This window comes from Neoarius graeffei, chromosome 26, assembly GCF_027579695.1.
Source record: "Neoarius graeffei isolate fNeoGra1 chromosome 26, fNeoGra1.pri, whole genome shotgun sequence".
In the NCBI taxonomy this organism is placed as follows: Eukaryota; Metazoa; Chordata; class Actinopteri; order Siluriformes; family Ariidae; genus Neoarius; species Neoarius graeffei.
Window position 1 is genome coordinate 5,316,466 of NC_083594.1, and position 21,820 is coordinate 5,338,285.

A 21,820-nucleotide genomic window follows, 5' to 3' on the forward strand; every position below is an offset into this window, starting at 1 on the left:
AGGATGCATACATAATGCATTATATTATATACACACGAGGGTTTTACTGGGAAATACGCCACTCATATTTTTCATCCGAACTCCATCTGGGACCAAAACTGTGATATAAATCTCTATCACTACGTTCAGACTGCAACCTGAAACGACCCATATCTGATTTGTTGTGAAATCTGATTTTTTTGTTAGGCCGTTCACATTACCAATTATATGAGACTTGTATGCGATCTCCAATATGAACGGAAAACGACCCAAAAGTGTCCCGCATGCGCAAATTGACACGTAATAAGCACATCTACGTAATACGTAAACAAAAAAAAGCGCACTCTTCAAGTTTAATGATTTCTTTTTTGTTTGTTTGTTTGTTTGTTTAATTATCTGGTTAGTGTTAAAGTGTGAGGTCTCGTGTGTGTTTTTGTTTCTGAACTGAAATGAAAACGTGTAGCCTGGTAACGAGGGTTGACTCCTAAATGTCTCTCTAATTTCTATATAAGTGCACTACATGCTACTAGGAAGTAATGGATTTTTAAACTCTCTATAGTGCACTCGAGCTTCAGTAGGCAGTCGTTTGGGATACGGCCGCTGTATTACCAAACTCTTAATTCAGGCTTAATCATTTGCACATATTTATTTCGTCATATTAATAAACTTTTTCTACATTTTTATAAATATTTATTTAGATTGTTTATAGCCAGCTGAATTCTGCAACTTCTCTCAGCGCTGGCTCAAGGTGCAGAAACACCAGTGCAGTTTGCGATGGAGATGAGGCGAGACCTGGCGATGTGGTTTTTGTGGCGGCGGCGGAACTCACACAATAATCTGATTAATGTGGGCAGCAGACTAATGAGACCGAAGGTGTCAAATTACTGGAAATTTCCAGAACAGGATGGTTTAAGTTATAAATCAGTTATAGAAACTGTTTTATTTAATCAGGCTAACAGATCAACATCCAGGTCCCTACCAAATCCACCATTAGCTTGATCAATTCTATAAAAGTCTATTTAAATTCTGAAAACTGTACAAATGTTTTTGTGAAAATATTGGATATGCATCGGAATTAGGACCACATATCCAAGCGGCCTGGGTCGCATGTGAAAAAATCGGATCTGTGTCGTTCAGATTGTCAATAACAAATCGGATACAGGTCGCATATGGGCAAAAAAATCGGATATGGGTCGTTTCAGGGTGCAGTCTGAACGTAGTCTATATGTCACTTGTGATTAATTGTTTTGATAAATTTGGGCACTTTTTGTTTGCGAATGTGTCGATATAATAAAAAGAGAATCACATGTTGGTTTGAAAATGTGAAGTTTATCTTCTCGTGTTGAAAAACTCGCATTTTTCATATGAAATACATCACGGATCTGAGTGACAGATTTAAATAATATTAGCTGGCTTTTTTTCGTGATATATCAGATATATTCCATTCAGCTAGCATGATACTGAACGAGTCAAAGATAAGTAGCTGAATGGAATATATCTGATAGACCACAAAAAAAATCCAGCCAATATTATTATTATTATTATTATTATTATTATTATTATTATTATTATACACATTCCTTTTGGGTGTTCAACGCATCTTTCTCTTTCAAAATTCTCTCAAAATCTTCCGTATTTATTTCACGAAGCAAACCTGGCAGCCATGTTTGTTTACAAATTATCCCAGGCACTCACTCGCTAGCACGGAAGTTTTACGTCTCCGATGTGTGATGTCATGTTGTCTTGACAACCATGCAGTATCATAAACCATATTCAACGCTCATTCTCTATTGGGAAGAGTGACGTAATAGACGTAGGATAAGCGATATGTGAACAATATTGCATGCTATCGAACCAAATGAATGAAACCCACAAGAAGGGAATAGAATACGTGTTTTTATTCCATCGAAAAAGTGTCCTGTTTGGATAATAATCACCGATATTTCACTCCAATGACGTCACTCCCAGTGTTTTCCCACTGACTTGTCAAAATGGCGAACCGGTTCAAAATTAACATTCTTTGGATTAACTTGTGCATTATTATTATTTTGTGTGTGTGTGTGTGTGTGTGTGTGTGTCTCCTTATAATATAAAGAACATTACACTGTGTTGTCAACATGATGCATTATAAGTATTATATCCACAAACCCAACTTGGCACAGCACATCATGAGAAGATATAAAAGTAATATAGTGCATTATAACACTATTATGCCATAAAGAGTAATGCAGTAATAGATTTTCATTACAAATTATAGCACTGCATTGTCATACTTTATGAATGCATTATAACATGATATGAACATAATATTCATAGTTTATTATGAATGAATGAATGAATTTATTTATTTATTTATGTATTTATTTTATTTTGAACATGTATAAAAAATGTATGTAACTATTTGTACATACAAAAGAAAGAAAACGAGAAAGTGACAAAAAATTAATAAATGAAATAACATAAAGAGCTAAGACATTACAATACACCGCACATTGTTTGAAAAAGGAGTGGGAAGAAGTACAATACTTTTTAATTTCCCACCCCTTTTTAACTACCCCGAAATCCAAACTACATTAATACACCTATAAAAATATATACCATATATACACTTCATAAATATCTATATAAATATATAATTACAAAAATAAATATATACTACATACCATATATATACACACACTTCATAAATATCTATATAAATATTTAATTACAAAAATAAATATATACTACATTCCATATATACACTTCATAAATATCTATATAAATATATAATTACAAAAAATATATATATATATACTACATACCATATATACACTTCATAAATATCTATATAAATATATAATTACAAAAATAAATATCTACTACATACCTATCCCTGTAAATATGAAGATATAAACTATCCCCATAAATAAATATATACCATATATACCATATACTAAGTTAGTTCTAATATAACAATCAACCCTATTCTATTTATCCCCCATCCTCCTCCGTTGACATACTTCCTCTTCTATATGCTTGTTTAAAATTATTTTTGTACCTTTTTTTAAACAGATTTATATTTGCACTTTGTTTTATTTCTGTCTCCAGTCTGTTACGAGCACACATAAGGTATTATACACATCTTCGATAATCATTTACAAAAATGCATTGCACTTTATAGGAATATTTATTACGCATTATGAATTGTTCACATCATAAATTATAAGTAGTGCTTATAATACATTATAACACTTTTACCAAGGAAACCAAGCAGTTTTTAGTTTTGATATAATGTGTTATAAAGAGTGCTTATAATGTATTCTAATAACAACTTAGAAATGCAATATAAACATTGAATATCAACTGTAAAGCATTTTTGAAAATAATTATAACATTGTGAATAGCGCCTTATGAATGCATTATAACAGGAAATGACCATGTTTACATGTGAGTTTATATTTGACCTTCATAGAAAGTGTATAACATTATAAAATGTGTTGTTGTATCAATGGCTGAATATCATGCATCATGCAAACTGAATTTCTTTGTTGTTATAATGCATTATAAACAAAACAATAATATATTCTGTTAACAATTTTAAAATACAGCACATTATAACCAGAACTATAACCATAATAACCATTCTCTGAGTATAAACTGTACACTGTAAACCCGAATAAGTTGAGTTTACTTAAAAAAATTGAGGAAAGTGGTTGCCTTAAAAAAATAAGTAATTATTAATGATTGAATTGAGTACCTTAAACTTACAGTCTTCTGGTAAGTTTAAGGTACTCAATTCAATCATTAATAATTACTTATTTTTTTTAAGGCAACCACTTTCCTCAATTTTTTTAAGTAAACTCAACTTATTCGGGTTTACAGTGTACCGCCTTTTTCATAAATATTTAACCAATGTGTATGACGCTGTACAAATGCATTATAAAATGTTACGAATGCGTTCATAGGTTCATTATGCATACAACCTTCATAGAAAGGAATTCTTTTGAATTAGAGTGGATTATTACACGAATAAATAAATTAAATCTTGTAAATTTAACAAAAACAAAAATAGCACGTGATGTAAGCCATCGTGGCAACAAAGATTTATTTTTAACCTCGATTCAGCATCAGAGAAATTTCCCAGTGCTCCAAATCGCAGCTCCACTACGGGCTGAAAGATCAGAAAGAATTTATTTATGATTTCTTCACGAGTTCACAAGAAGGTCAAGCATTAAAAAAAAAAAAGTGTTGAAACGTTCTCATGGAGTTTCATCCAGCTTGGTTTATTGTTGGAAGGGGAAAAAATAATAATAACTGGAAACATTTGCATGTTAATGACAAGAATATAATTGTGAAGATTCTAAAAATACTTTTAACAAGCAATAACTGGGACGATTTGTAACTTTAGTTTTTCCACCAAGTCTTCAGGATGGAGGAGTTTGCTTTTTATAGTTCTCTGTAACGAGCTTTTTTACTTATGACTTATTAGTCTGATTAATTTAAAGAGGGAGAAAATAAATGGGGGGGGGGGGCAGGTGGTGACTATAAATGTATAAAAAGTAGATGTTTAATCAATGAAACATTGCAATTGATGCCAAATTGTTGGCTTTGAAGAATCTAAGAAGAATAAAACACTTCTGGATGTGCTCTTGTGGGAAAACAACCAACATTTTACTCCATTTTGAGGCCATTAAAGGGGAAATATTGTCTATTCATCGTGACTGTTTAGCCTGTTAGCTCGCTGGATGACAGTTACAGTGGATGTAATATTAGCTTCGCACATCATGTTTGAATTATCCTACTATTAAAGCTGACTGCCTTTCAGATTTTTCAAGTGTAGGTCATAAAAAGAATTTTCCCTGACAATTATTTTTGTTTAGTGGACTGAAAGCTACTGAATTCGAATCACAGACTTCAAATTTTATCATTATTATTTTTTTAATAGAACAATTAATATTAATATAGTTAGTTTTTTTTCTTTTTCATCAGACATCTAGTTTTTAGGTTCATTTACCTGACATGTTTGGACGTGCGACTGTCGTCTTCCTCAGAGTATCACCGGATGTTGTTGGTGATGCATCTTTTATCAGCTGATGTTTCCGAAGGCGTGGCCTTCCTGTCTGGTTTGACAGGTCGGTCACGCCTTCTACTGTCAGTTCGTCCCCTGCAAGATGTCACTCCAGGTATGGGAGAGCATGTACGCTCCCTCATCTCGGTTGATGGTCCTTGAGCTTCGCTTATGGATCTCTATGGCCTCCCTGATCCAGCGCTGATGTTTGTTATCTTCTGTGCGGATGACTCTGGCATTCCCCCAGTCCATAACATGATTTTCCCTTTTGCAGTGATCTGTTATGGCTGACTTATAATTTTCCTGTTGTGCCGTTTCTTTTATTGTTCGGGTTTGTCTTGTAGCTGTCTCCTTTTCGCACTCTTTCTTATGTTCATTTTTTCTTGTGTTGAAACTCCTTCCTGTCTCCCCGATGTAAGTTTTATTGCATAATTGGGATGGAATCTCATATATGGTGTTGCATCTGTTGTCCGGATGTATTCTGTCTTTGGGATGAACCAGGATCTGATGGAGTGTTGTGTATGGTTTGACAGGTGTGTTAATGTTGTGTTTCCTCATTGCTCTTTGAATGCGTTCAGTTATTCCCCTAATGTATGGTAATGTCACTACTCCCCTGTGTTCTTGTTTGTTGGTTTGTTTTTTCTCTTTCTTCTGTGTTTTATTGTTTTTGACCTGTTCCGCCCCTTTGGATATTGCCCATTGTGGATATTGACATGCCTTCAGTGCGTGTTGTATATGTTGTTTCTCCTGTTCTTTGTCCTGTGCATCTGTAATTATTGCTGCACGTTCATGTAATGTTCTGACTACTGATATTTTGTGCATTATGGGGTGTTCGGAAGTCCAGTTTAAATATTGGTCGGTGTGTGTGGGTTTCCTGTGTACTTTTATTTTGATGTCCCCCTCTTCTGTGTGATGTATTTTCAAGTCCAAAAATGCTATTGACTGCTCCGTTTCCTCTTCATGTGTGAATTTTATATTGCCGGTATTGTCTATAGTATTGAGATGGTCGGTAAGTTGTTGAGTGTATCCCCTCTTTACTTTTTCAAGTAAACAAACCTAAAAATTAGATGTCTGATAAAAAAGAAAAAACTAACAATATTCAATATAAGACATAATGAATGTAATCAAAAAATTAATATTAATGTTAATTTATATATCCGCTATTTTTTCCTGCTTCACCATGACGCAATACAAGATACTACGTCATGCATCATCACATGTTGGGCTTTTCCCGTTCACGCAAGGCATTGTGGGATACAAATCTGAAACAGGAGAGAAAAATGGACGACGTGAGTGTGTGAATGAAACGTGAAAGGTCGACTACAGTAACGGAAAGAAAGCGAGAAGAAAAGACGTTATGTTATATACGAAAGGAAAGGAAACGCAGGACCAAACTAATAAATATGGGCGCTCAGCGAGCACCTCGGTGTGATCAGCTGTTCGTTTAGCGACAGAATGATGGAACTGTCAGTGCACTCGCAAAGGGAAACCTGTAGATGGCAGTAACACAACACTGTGGATGCCAGCTGCTGTAAAACCCAAAAGAAGAAGAAGAAGAAGAAGAAGGTAAACCTGCGCATGCGCACACGGACTTCCTCTGTCTGCTTGACTGCGCCAAGCAAGCGATTTCATGCACATTATTTGCTTTAATCCTGTCAAATTAAATAACTTCCCAGCCACAGAATGGCCTGATATTTTGTGAGATATTACAGAAATAAACATACATCACAATGACCTTGATCTGATATTTTCCCGTAAAGACCTCGCGCTCAGTTAATAAGTAATTGTTATTCGCCGAAGGTGAAGTGAGCTGAGGATGTTCACTGAACCTGAGGCGGAGAATTGTTTTAATGTAAATACACAGATGATTTTTTTTTAAAATCATATTTAAAGAATAATTTATTTCAAACTTCAGAAGCGGGATGCAAATGTAATAACGGCGTGGCGCAGACTTGTGTCACTTATCTACGCCGAGTCATATAAAATCCTTTGTTTTGAAATCGATAAAATAAATCACAACTCCACCTTACCTTTGAATAGTTTTAGACCAAACTTCGGAGCATCTTTAGTGCTTTTATTTTAGGAACAGCATTTTCGTTCATCATTTGTAATTCTTCCTCACTTACGGTCACGAAGCGATCGGCCGCCATTTTGTCGAGTTGCTCGAGCTGATTATAGAGAAATAGTCCAAATTTCTCGACCAATCAGAGCGCATGCTTTTCTATAATCACCTCTGTGTTTATACTAATGCAATATAGCGCTCTCGCATTCACATTATCCATCCATCCATCCATTATCTGTAGCTGCTTATCCTGTTCTACAGGGTCGCAGGCAAGCTGGAGCCTATCCCAGCTGACTACGGGCGAAAGGCGGGGTACACCCTGGACAAGTCGCCAGGTCATCACAGGGCAAACACATAGACTAAATGACATAGACATATGTCTAAATTGACATACGGTCAATTTAGAGTCACCAGTTAACCTAACCTGCATGTCTTTGGACTGTGGGGGAAACCGGAGCACCCGGAGGAAACCCACGCGGACACGGGGAGAACATGCAAACTCCACACAGAAAGGCCCTCGCCGGCCACGGGGCTCGAACCCGGACCTTCTTACTGTGAGGCGACAGCGCTAACCACTACATCGCTGTGCCGCCCGCATTCACATTAGTTAATCCGATAATGATAATACGAATTGAAAACGCCAGTCCTGAACATTGTGCTCATTTGGATTCTCTCTCATGTCTCCTCACAGTGACATCCAGAAGCTGGGGGTTACGCTGATGGGTCATCAGAGGAAGATCATGACCAGCGTCCAGGTGATGCGAGCGCAGGTGTTAAACCAGAGCGTGCCGTCGGTGCACGTATAATCACCTGCTGTGGCGATATAAATACATTATCATCTGACGTGTGTTTTCGGGTCATGTGTTACGAACGCTTAAAGACTCTCCTCCAGAAAGAGAACTTCAGGAGGACTCTAAACTCCAACGGTTTCCTCGGCGACACTGGATTTTTTTTTTTTTTACAGGAAAATCCCTGCATTCTTTCTCCAATAATCTCTTCTTTAATTTTTTGTTTGTTTCTTCTTTCAGTAAATGGATGGTCTGCCTTTAAGACCATGGATAATTTAAATATTCATGTATATAAAGGAAGATATGATGAATGTTTTGGATGTATGGGTGAGAACGGGGGAACTTCACAACCTGAAGAGAATGACTGATACAGTGAGTGTTATGAAATGTTGACAATTTTAAGAAAGAAAGAAAGAAAGAAAGAAAGAAAGAAAGAATTGAAAATGATGAAGGAATTAGTCACAAAGTTAGTCCCAATTTGCATCACAAAGGAAAGTGATATGATTTGTGATTAATGTCCAAAAAATTTAAATAAATCAATAAAACTTGCTGATACCAGTAGAAGGCGGGGGGGGGGATTACAGGGTTTTTCGTTTGTTTGTTTGTTTGCTTGTTTTGTAGTACGTTATAAACCATACATAGGGGATATTACACAGTTGCACAAAGATATGCAGTTTATCTTCGAGTGGTGAATATATTTATTTTTCAACACGTCAAGATAAACTTCATATCTTCGCACCACCATGTAATAATGTTCTTTATATTATATGGACACATCCATTAAAAAAAAATACGCAAGTTAATCAAAATAATTTAAATTTTGAACCGGATTGCCATTTTGACAAGTCAGCGACTTGTCAAACACTGCGAGTGACATCATCAGAGTAAAATATCGGGAATTATGATACATCCAGGACACTTTTTTGCTGGAATAAAAACGTGTTCTATTCCCTTCTAGCGGGTTTCATTCATTTGGTTCGACAGCATGCAATATTGTTAGCATATCGCTTATCGTACGTGTATTACGTCACAATGGAGAATGAGCGTTGAATATGGTTTACGATATTGCATGGGTGTCAAGACAACATGACGTGACGCGTCGGAGATGTAAAACTTCCGTGCTAGCAAGTGAGCGACTGGGACAATTTGTAAGCAAATATGGCCGTCAGGTTTGCTTCGTTAAATCCGGAAGATTTTGAGAGAATTTTGGCTGCCAGTTCGTTCCGTTGTGTGTAGCTGCTGATGTTTATTTTAAAATGTAACTCAGTAAATTACACAGGGAAAATAATAATAATGATATTTGGCTTGACTGTGTTAGTGTTGGCCTTCACTAACACTACACTGGCTGGAAGGTAACCAGACTGCTGTGCTAACAGCACCGAGTCACGGGTAAGCTAGCGTTGGCCTTCAAGAATGCTGATCTGAAGAGAGTGTGTATGTATAATAATAATAATAATAATAATAATAATGGCTTTTTTTTCATAGTATATCAGATATATTCCATTCAGCTACTCGTCTTCGACTCATTCAGTATCATGCTAGCTGAATGGAATAAATCTGATATACCACTCAACACCAAACAATATTATTTAAATATGTCACTCAGATCCGTGATGTAATTTGTATGAAAAATATGAGTTTTTCAACGTGAGAAGATAAACTTCATATCTTCAAGCCAAAGTGTGATTTTCTTTTTATTATATCGACACATTCACAAATAAAAAAAGTGCCCAAATTTATCAAAACAATTCATCACGAGTGACATATAGAGATTTATGTCCCGGTTTTGGTTCTCGGAGCTCGGATGAAAAATACAAGTGGCGTATTTTCCAGTAAAGCACTTGTGTCCATATAATATAAAAAATTATATTCTGCTTCCCTCTTTGGCTTTTAATGGACTCATTAATTAAGTGCATATCAGCCACTTAAAGGTCATTTGTGACTTTTTTTTCAGCCTGTCATTGAGTCCGCTGAATGAGCTTCAGTTTCTTTCTGCTGATTCGAAATAATAGGAGACTCGAGCGTTCCTCAGAAGAGAACTGTGAAGCTCATCGATTTGTGCCGCGATATTTCACCTATTCAACTACGATTCAGGCTACAGTGTTAAACAAGAGTCCATATTTAACTTATAATCTGCTCTTAAGTGAAGTAATAATATGGTATGGTCAATTATGTGCTGATAATGTGGTGTGATTTCAGTTGTAATGCGTAAGCATTTGCATATAAACCCTAATAATGCCCATTAAACTCCAATAAAGTACTAGAATTAACTAACTAATTTGCAACAGCATGAACATTTTCACTAAATGGCAGTCAGTAAAGTGTAAAAATAAAAGAAATATATAAACATACATAGATTTATTAAAAATTATTCGGTTTAAAACGCATTGCTTGTGATATACTTGTAATAGAATTTATTTTTCTAGTACAGTATAAACAGGGAATATTTAAATCCACACTTATTATAAAATTATATGATATATTAAGTGAAATGAATTAATTTTATACTGTTACTGTAAAAAAAAAAAACATTTAAGAACTTTTAAGTGAACTTTTCACCTCGCATCCCTCAAACTGGTGACTACCTTGCTGCAACATTAAATGTAACTATAAACAGATAAAAAGTATGACGTGTCATTGTTTAATAAATAAAAACTGGCAAATTGCTGTGGTATAACAGAAATAAACTTCACTTCATCACACCATTGCATCGTTTATTAGTAACAATTTACTCTAACAGCACACCCGCAGGTATAATAATGAACAGTTATTCCATGAAATCGAGTCGTACATGAGCTGATAGCTGACGAGGCGCGTAGCACCGAGATTGAGTGGAATAACTGTTTTATTCTGTCCACATTCACTGGATTTTGAGAAACAGAGCATTTTTATTTTTATATTTTGCAAATTTGATAGATATAAACTTTATACAGGGCGGCACGGTGGTGTAGTGGTTAGCGCTGTCGCCTCACAGCAAGAAGGTCCTGGGTTCGAGCCCCGTGGCCGGCGAGGGCCTTTCTGTGCAGAGTTTGCATGTTCTCCCTGTGTCCGCGTGGGTTTCCTCCGGGTGCTCCGGTTTCCCCCACAGTCCAAAGACATGCAGGTTAGGTTAACTGGTGACTCTAAATTGAGCGTAGGTGTGAATGTGAGTGTGAATGGTTGTCTGTGTCTATGTGTCAGCTCTGTGATGACCTGGCGACTTGTCCAGGGTGTACCCCGCCTTTCGCCCGTAGTCAGCTGGGATAGGCTCCAGCTCGCCTGCGACCCTGTAGAACAGGATAAAGCGGCTAGAGATGAGATGAGATAAACTTTATACAAAACGTCCAGCAAACTCATTTCCGCTTAGAATGTAAACAAATTGGCGAAATGACAAGAGCAATTTGTGAAAAATGCGATAATAGTAATAATTATTGAAAAGTAAAAAAAAAGATACGTTCTTACTATGAAATACTTACATTCCATATTTTGTTGCTTTTTCTTGCTTTTCGAGTAGAGTTTTTATTTTGTCCTCGGTTGGTTCAGCAACACGCGCCACCATTTTATTTTTCTCTACTCACTGTATTGCTGGGTTTCAGTCACATGACTTTTCTTAGCGTTTTTACCGGAAGTGAAATAGCTGGCGGTCTAAACGGCTGCCGTAGAGCAAACAACTAGTGATAACTTATCAGAGTACGCTCGAAATCTCTAAGCCACTGCTGGCTTTAGATATATTCAGAAGATTGCTGTGTGCAATGGAATCGACCCCTACAGTCTGGGAAAGAAGGATTTGTCATACGATCTTGAAAACGACCCTTCAGTCGAGTTCCGACATCTCGAACTATCTGGTGTTGCAGACGTCCTTCTACACCGCAAAACAGATGAAAGTGTGGAAGAGTATGTAGCTGGGTAAAGGACCTCGGGATCAAGTCGCTGGCCAATGAATCCTGTATTGTTTTTGCCCGTGTAAGTCTGATTTTTTAAGCTTTTTTTTGCGTCTTTACAACGAAGCGCTGCAAGTTGAAGTGTAAACAAACAACAGTTGGCTTGATTCTCACTTGTGTTGGCTCTTATCTCTCAGCTAAATCATTCACAAAGATCATCAGAAACCCTTTTAAAGACCTAGTCTGGTTAACACCAGACCATATTACAAGTGAAATATGGTCTGGAATCCGCCTATTGAATTTCTCGTAGGGGAGGTGTGGTTTACGATTGTCAACAGCCGTTTATTGGACGTTGCAAATGTCTATCATTTGGCGTATCATGGCCAATCATGGCAGTTGTACCCTGTGACGTAGTTAGAGCGACAAAGAAAGACTGTAACGCCAAACGCTGTTCTTTTTTTAAAACAAACTTTCGCTCTAAACTATTCAGAACAGTGTCTAAAGCTTGATCGAAAGTTTGGTTCGTATCGCTCGCCACCATGTTAAATGTGATCCGTAAACAGTCCCAAATAAACTACAAGCTTCCGTTTGTCGAGTAGTACGCGTCACCGTCTTTCCACCCCTCCCCACTCTCTGATTGGCTCCCTAACTCAGGCGAGCCTTTAGACCATAGTTTCCATGCTGTCTTTTCAGATCGGAACGATTGTGCAAAGCAGCATGGGATTTCCCAGGCTATTAAAGACCTGGATCTTAGTTAAACAAGACGGAGAAGAAGTGATCACGGCGCACTGTAACTGTACGGCTGGGTCAGAATTTTGTCACGACCTTCATGCATATGGACTTTGTGAGGCGTAAACAAAGAAACAGCTGGGGACTTTAGCGTTTCGTGACTAAAAAAAGTAACGTAAAATAACGACACATAGCAAGAAAAGTACTTGGAAAACACTAAGGACAGAGCTGAGAGGGAAATACAAACCTTTCACCAAGTGATCACTGCAAACTCGAGCATGCGTCGACTCGGCTCCCTTCGATTTCACTGAGGTTCGAAAGCCACCTTTCTCCACGTCTTTTTGTGAAATCCTGTGTTCGTTCACCCTTTTTTATTAGTTCCCAGGGAACCCTGAAGAAACTTTTATCAGTTTCATGGTTTGATCGATTCGAACAATGCAAGCGTAAGGCGTTTTTCATGCGAGTAATGCACCTTCTCCGTACAAACGCTTTGTTAACTGAGCTTTGGTAGGCCACCAGCTAAAGTTTTGAATAACTAATGAGGCGGATGTGACGTCACCTGAAACCCAGCAATATGAGCTGATATCCTTGTAGTAAAGTAACCAATCAGAGCGCATGATTGCTCATATCCAGTGAATGTGGATAGAATAATAAGGAATGTATAAGTAAGAATACAGTAATATACAATACAAGTTTGAACACCTTCAAATTCAGTGTTTTTTTTAATTATTTTTTGAATTAAAAGACACTTCATGGCTTAAAGTAACGATGGACGTCGTTTCTCTACGCTTAGTTGCTCGGTTCTTGGTATAATACAGTATGGATCACTACTGTTGGATCACTACTGGGCTATTTTATTATTTGTATTTTTATTATTTACTATTTACTGTTTGATGATTTCAAACGCATTAAGAAGGCAAGACACTCGTCCACTAATTAACTTTTGGCGAGGCACACCTGTTAATTGAAAAGCGTTCCAGGTGACGACCTCATGAAGCTGGTTAAGATAATGCTAGTAGTGTACAAAGTGTCCTCAAGGTAAACACTGGATACTTTGAAGAATCTAAAATATCAAACTTTTTTAACATTTTTTTTGTTTAGACATAATTCCATATATGTCCCTGATGTTATTTCATAGTTTTGATGTCTTCAGTATTGTAGAAAATCATCAAAATACAGAAAAACCTATGAATGAGTAGACTAGGGGTGTACAAACTTTTGACTGTTACGGTATATAACTGATACATCGCAAATTTTAATGGTTTATAGTTAGATTTAATGTTGTGAAATGTCACCACATTGATAATTATATAGTATGTTTCACCTTCTTAAACAACATGTTTTTTTTTAATGCTTTAATGCTTTAACTATTAGTCTCAGATTATGCAGAATGAGATAACATGAGATAACAATGTCTCAGAACGAGCTCGTTATAATAATCCTACTATTCATGTTACAGCTGGAACGTCTGTCCAAGCTGTGCTGTTGGTGTTATACATGAATAATGAGCACCTCCTGACCAATCAGAATCGACCATTCAATTACACTGTGCTCTACTTTTATTGAAGAAATGAAAATAATATATTTAAATCAAATTTAAGGAATAAAACGTGTGGTCATGCTGTTACAGGAAAATAATCAAAGACTGGGTGAAGTTAATGTTACCATACCGATTATTTTCCTATAACAGCATGACATGGAGTGTTTTATTCATTAAATATAATATAGTACTTTATTGGAGGTTTAAGAGGCATTATTTGATTTTATTAAAAAAATGAGTGGTGAAATTGCAAAGAATGGCATATTCACAGGTTTATAAAGATTTATTAATTGTATTTTAATAATTCAGTGACATCTTGAACGGATCGAATGCAGGGTATTTCCATGTGTATCATCAGGGTTGTTGCAATAAAGTGTTAAACTGGACATCATCTGTATAACAGAAGGGGATTGATGGGTTCTTGTGAATCATTCTCGTGTACATAAGGATTAAAAAAATCAATATAAAAATGTTCTTTCTGTACTTTTTCAATGAGCAATACTCTCCTGTATGCACCAGTGAGTGCAAATAAAGTTCAAACACTGCCATCAGTGGTGTCACAGTGACTTTATGGATCTGTGTGTATCATCATCATCATCACGACCATCATCCATGTCACCACGATGAGAATGCAGCACAGGAAGATGCTGCCGGCATCCACGGTGTCCCTCTTCCAATTTTCAGCAGTCTGTGTTTCTCCCTGAGGCCAGACTGGGCCATGATATCATCATCTGTCTGCAAACGTCTGTGTGTCACGATTAACCTGGGCATGAAGCAGGAAACACAGCAACTAATTACTTCAGTTGCAGAACCAGCAAAACTGGGAGAACCAGCATAACTGGCAGAAGTGGCAAAACTGACAGAACCTGCTGAACTGGGAGAACAAGCAGAACCAGCAGAACTGGGAGAACTGAGAGAATCAGCAGAACTGGGAGAACCAGCAAAATTGGGAAGACTGGGAAAACCAGCAAAACCAGCCAAATTAGCAGAACAAACAGAACCAGCAGAACTGGGAGAACCAGTAAAACTGGGAGAACAAGCATAACTGGCAGAAGTGGCAGAACTGACAGAACCTGCTGAACTGGGAGAACAAGCAGAACTAGGAGAACCAGTAAAACTGGGAGAACAAGCATAACTGGCAGAAGTGGCAGAACTGACAGAACCTGCTGAACTGGGAGAACAAGCAGAACCAGCAGAACTGGGAGAACTGGAAGAACCAGTAAAACTGGAAGAACCAGCAGAACTGGCAAAACTGGGAGAACCAGTAGAATCAGCAATAGTGGTGGAACTGGGAGGGCCAGAATACTCAGCAGCACAAGCAGAACTGGCAGAACTGGGAGAACCAGCAAAACTGGAAGAACCAGCAGAACTGGCAGAACTAAGAGAACAAGCAGAACCAGCAGAATTATCAGATCAAACAGAACCAGCAGAACTGGGAGAACCAGTCAAATTAGCAGAACAAACAGAATCAGCAGAACTAGGAGAACCAACAGAATTAGCTGATCAAATAGAACCAGCAGAACTGGAAGAATCATCAGAATCAGCAGAACAAGCAGAACTGGGAGAACCAGCAGAACCAGCAACACTGGGACAACTGGGAAAAGCAGCAGAATTAGCAGATCAAACAGAACCAGCAAAACTGAAAGAACCAACAGAACTGGCAGAACCAGCAGAACTGGGAGGACTGGGAGAACCAGCAAAATTGGGAAGACTGGGAAAACCAGTAAAACCAGCCAAATTATCAGAACAAACAGAACCAGCAGAACTGGGAGAACCAATAAAACTGGGAGAACAAGCATAACTGGCAGAAGTGGCAGAACTGACAGAACCTGCTGAACTGGGAGAACAAGCAGAACCAGCAGAACTGGGAGAACTGAGAGAATCAGCAGAACTGGGAGAACTGGAAGAACCAGTAAAACTGGAAGAACCAGCAGAACTGGCAAAACTGGGAGAACCAGTAGAATCAGCAATAGTGGTGGAACTGGGAGGGCCAGAATACTCAGCAGCACAAGCAGAACTGGCAGAACTGGGAGAACCAGCAAAACTGGAAGAACCAGCAGAACTGGCAGAACTAAGAGAACAAGCAGAACCAGCAGAATTATCAGATCAAACAGAACCAGCAGAACTGGGAGAACCAGCCAAATTAGCAGAACAAACAGAATCAGCAGAAGTGGGAGAACCAACAGAATTAGCTGATCAAACAGAACCAGCAGAACTGGAAGAATCATCAGAATCAGCAGAACCAGCAAAACTGGGAGAACTAGCAGAACTGGGAGAACCAGCAGAACCAGCAACACTGGGACAACTGGGAAAAGCAGCAGAATTAGCAGATCAAACAGAACCAGCAAAACTGAAAGAACCAGCAGAACTGGGAGGACTGGGAGAACCAGCAAAATTAGCAGATCAAACAGAACCAGCAGAATTGGAGAACAAGCAGAACCAGCAGAACTGGGAGAACCAGGAGAACTGGCAGAACTGTAAGAGCCAGACTTGTAAACTAGAGACACGTGCACACTGAAAAGGGAAAGATCTGGATTAATGTGTTAGTTGTGAGTGGACGTGTAGGAGGACAATTAAACAATCCCTTAAAAAAAAAAAACAACCTCACACCCAATTTACATATTTATATCTTGTGTTTCACACAGTTTTTTTAATAGTTGGTGCATGTGTTTGTTTATATTCCAAGTGTGATTTTTGCAGATTTTAATTTTACTTCATTATTTATTTGTCACATTATTTGTCTATTTTCATGTGATATTTTAAACATTATTCATTTTTCACATGATTCAGTTTTAATATATTTAATTATATGCATGATTTCGTTTTTTTTTTACACCCGAGTCACTTATTTTCACTTTTGATTCTTTCATACGACTGATTTATTTTTCACATATTATTACATGATGTTTACTTTCCTGTTTTTTTATGTATTTTTGCGAGGTTTGTTTGACACGACTCATTTATTTTCCCGTGTGATTCTTTGAAGCTATTAATTTTCCTCACGAAAGATTTTTACAGATGACTCGTTTATGTTCATATGATTCATGCATCCCTCGCATGTGATTTTTGTACACACAATTCATCAGGATGTTAATGAAATTTCATATTCATTCAATCATAATTCATCGTACTTGAAATCCAGTTTGATGTTTTATCACATAATCACAGAAATTCAGACAGGTGAAATGTATAGGTGACTTTTCCATAAAGTAACACAATTATAATCCATTATCATGTTGGGAATCAAATAAAGTTTAAGATTAAAGAAAAAAAAAGTTGGATTTTTTTTTGTCAACATGCAAAAGTCAGTAAATAAATAGCAAAATATATGAGTATCGGAGTTTCCACTTGAACTCAAATGTCAAATTCCTTGACTTTTCTCTGACTTTCACTGATGAAACACCTGAATTTCTATGATCTATAATACATAAAAAATGGCTCTTTTGTGCTGAGCAGACAAAAAGAACCCACCGTATTTTAATCCCATTAATTTACAATCTTTATTTACTAGTTCACATACATTTTCGGTAAAAGGCGTATAGTTTTCGTTTGCTTCAGGGCACTCGGTGGACTGTATACCTCCACCAAGCCACATATTCAGATTTTCAGATTTGCATCAAAATCCCGGTTATTATTCACCAATATTCACTTAACTTTTGGCAAATAATTGTTAAATCTCATTGATTATAATCCCACTATGATTATTCACTGCTTTTAAAACATACCATTCAAACACTAGACTTAATACGTTCCTATACACTGTAAAAACTGTGATTTGGGTTCATTAATATTAAGTAAATAAATAATAGTAACCTGTAAATAATAATAAAAAAAGACTTTATGCAGTTTGGAATCATATTGAGCAGATTCAACAAATTTGAATGATTTAACCCTCAAGCAACCGAGTGGGGTCATTTATGACCCCAGGAATATAATTGTGTGTGCAGTTTTTATACATTTGATCCAAAAAAATTTTCCTACAATAAATTTGTCAGTTAATTCATCCTGCAACTGTTCATAGGTTTTTGCAGGGATCGGCCGAATGGCGTGGCAAGAGTAATGAAAAATTGTGCAGGGTCATTTATGACTCCGGAAAGAAGCATAGGATTTCTTGCAGTAATTCCTTATTAAATTTTGCTTTTACCAAATCTGTACAGGTATGTTGTACTTTTGTTGCAGTGAACCATGACAAGTAGACCAAGAATAGCTGGATTTACAGCTGCAGAAGGATCGAGACAGATACTTGAGGCTCAAAGTGATGATGAAAATAGCTCAGTTGATGGAGATGATTAATTTTAGTGTTACCATATCCGCAAGAAATAGCATGTGAGCTAGTATTAGCATATTAGTCAGTCATTAGTTTTGATGTTACAAAGATCCCATCAACCAAGCTATTTTAGTGACTAATATGACTGGGTGGGGTCATTTATGACCCCGCTCTGTACATCTAGTTATTTTCTCTTGGTTTTACATACATATACTACTTCCTGTGTTCAAGACAGATACTATAAAAATATATAATGTTAGGGGTTCGCTGGTGTGATAATCCAGCAAACCCCCACTAGGCCACCACGGGGATGACACAAATGCAGAGGCGTGAGGCGGAAGTAAAAAAAGGATCAAAAGGTTTATTTACAATATTTACAAAAAATCCAAAAAGTATAATCCAAAATGCTCAGAAGATCTTAAGGGAAAAAATAAAAAATCCAAAAGTTCAAAGTCAATACAAAAGCCAAAAAAACTAGAAAAGAAAAGGCAAAAATACCAAACGCTCAGAAGATTCACAAAGTCAAAAAACAAAATCCACAAAGTCCAAAAGAAAGCAAAAATACAAAGAACACAAGGACATGGACGAGGAAATCGGAACAGAGGTAACTGGAGCTTAAACATAACGGCACAAAGACTCCGTGACAAGAGGACTGAACTCAGGGGGTATAAATACACAAAATAAATTGGAAACAGGTGACACTAATGAAAACAGGCAATCAACACCAACCCAAAACACAGGACACAGTGGCGACCTCTAGAGGCCAAAACAAACATAGACAAAAAAACAGGAAATAACAGCGGCCTCTAGAGGCCAAAACAGTCCCAGTCCTAACATATAAATGTTGATAGGTATGGGTTACAACAAATTTTAATGCAGAAACAAGGTCAAGTCAAGTCAAGTTTATACAGTATATATAGCACTTTTAACAATAAACATTGTCGCAAAGCAGCTTTACAGAATTTGAACGACTTAAAACATGAGCTAATTTTATCCCTAATCTATCCCCAATGATGAAGCCTGTGGCGACGGTGGCAAGGAAAAACTCCCTCAGACGACATGAGGAAGAAACCTCGAGAGGAACCAGACTCAAAAGGGAACCGATCCTCATTTGGGCAACAACAGCCAGCCTGACTATAATATTAACAGTTTTAACATGAAGTCAGCTTCATTGATGTTATAAACTCTTCATTGATGGAAACTTGAGTGCAAAACTGTTCATGACAACCGCAGTCCTAAAGTTAGCAAGTCAACTGCAGTCCTCAGCCATAAAAGCATTACTGTAAGAGTCAACCAAATAGCTTGGTTGATGGGATCTTTGTAACATCAAAACTAGTGACTAACTAATCTGCTAATACTAGCTAATACTGCTAATACCGCAATGGATGTTTTTGCTCATACTTTTCATGATACATTTTCAGTCAGTGTTGTTGAATTAAATAAATGCTCCAGTAAGACATAACAAAGACTGTTTGGATGACATTATATTCTTCTTATGCTGTGTCTCTTTACCTTCTTTCTGCATTAAAATTTGTTGTAAACCATACCTATCGATATTTATATATTTTTATACTATCTGTCTTGAACACAGGAAGTGGTATATGTATGTAAAACCGAGAGAAAATAGCAAGGTATCCAGATTCATGTACTGAATATAGCGGGGTCATAAATGACCTCACACAGTCATATTAGTCGCTAAAATAACTTGGTCGCTTGAAGGTTAATAATTACATTTTACTCAGTTTTTGTTTGAATAAAATCAGCTGTGAAGAAGTGAGTTGAATTTAATTGCATTTTAGTGTGAAAGTCAACAGGAAATCGATGAATTTGACTCACTGAGAGGTATTTACTTTTAATCACCTTATACTTCCGGTTAAGGCAATTTGCACCACACCCATCAACGTCCGCCACACACTTCAGCATTTCATGGACTGCCATTTTCCTAAAGGTAAGACCTGTTTAATTATTGTTAGCTGATGAACAATTTGTAACCAAGTTGCGTAGCTGTACATTGTTTTGTGTCCCTGTTAATTTAACGTGCTAACTTTACTGCGCTGTAAATCAAAATGAAGTGATATGAAAACTAAAATGAAACAAATATACCGAAATTAGAGTTGAGACAATTTGTAATAATATTCATTGTCTCTTTAAATTATGTATTTATTTGTTTGTTAGTTTGTTTGTTGAAATTTCAGTTTTATCTTGTCCACAAACTGAAGTAGTATGGACCGCACTGTTCAATTAAATTTGAATTAATGGTACCACAATGAGTTTTTTAATTCTATTTTATTTTAGAATGTATTTTACTTTATTTTAGTTCATGATGTATTTTATTTCATGTTATTCAAAATTTATTATTATTATTATTATTATTATTATTATTTTCCCACTGTGATTACATGCAGCTTCTAAGACATATCATTAAAATACACATTTCCATCTATCACGAAAAGCACGAGGTTTAATGGACAGTATTTCCTCTGCGTCTGTGACAGAATTTCACTGTTCAAATATTAATTAGATTTGAATAAAATTTACACATTTGAAAACTAGAAAAGCCTCAGTTGAGTCCATACCTCCGCCAAGCCACACGGTGTATTTTCAACATCAAAATCAAATCACTTGAACCTGGGATGATACTAAAGCTGTCCACCAAATTTCATCAAAATCTGTTTACTAGTTTTTGAGTTATGTTGGGAACAGACAAAAAAAAAAGAAAGAAAACCCTGGCTCCACATACATATCTTGATTTGCATCAAAATCGAATCAATTGTTCCTTGACCCATGCCTGACATTTCCTCCAAATTTCATCCAAATCTGTTTGCTACTTTTTGAGTAATGTTGAGAACAAACAAAGAAATGGAGGTAAAAACAAAACCTCCACCAACACGGTTAGCTTGGGTAAAAACTTGATACAGAAAACTACTGCATGGAAAGTATTTCATTTTCATATTTCAAGGAGAAGCTATGGCCTAAAGGTTAGAGAAGCAACTTTGGAATCAAAAGGTTACTGGTTTGATTCCCTGTGTCAGCAGGAATGGCTGAAATGCCCTTAAGCAAGGCACCTAATCTCCAACTGCTGCTCTGGGTGTGTTGTACATCGCTCTGGATAAGAGCATCTGCTATTAATATAATATAACATATTTTAAATGGCCACCAAACTTTAAACATGCTATAAACAAAATTCCCTGATATTCCATGACTTGGCCCAAAAAAAGATCTGGAATAGACTTTTTAAAATTCCATGATATTCCAGAAATTCCTGGTCATGACCTGTAGGAACCCTGCGGTATTTCAGAAATATAGTTTTAAACAATCAAGGTCTGATGGAGCGGCACGGTGGTGTAGTGGTTAGCGCTGTCGCCTCACAGCAAGAAGGTCCAGGTTCGAGCCCCGTGGCCGATGAGGGCCTTTCTGTGCGGAGTTTGCATGTTCTCCCCGTGTCTGCGTGGGTTTCCTCCGGGTGCTCCGGTTTCCCCCACAGTCCAAAGACATGCAGGTTAGGTTAACTGGTGACTCTAAATTGAGCGTAGGTGTGAATGTGA

The 21,820-nt window shown here is 37.0% G+C and overlaps 1 protein-coding gene across 1 annotated transcript in view; it reads left to right on the plus strand.

The window, feature by feature from the left end:
* epha8 (eph receptor A8) overlaps window positions 1-7,897 on the plus strand; it is a 112,510-nt gene extending 104,613 nt beyond the window's left edge. The window contains exon 17 of the mRNA XM_060910470.1: window positions 7,783-7,897. Within this exon, the coding sequence (XP_060766453.1) occupies window positions 7,783-7,897 (115 nt within the window). The remainder of the gene's footprint in view (window positions 1-7,782) is intronic.
* The last annotated feature ends 13,923 nt before the right edge of the window (window positions 7,898-21,820 follow it).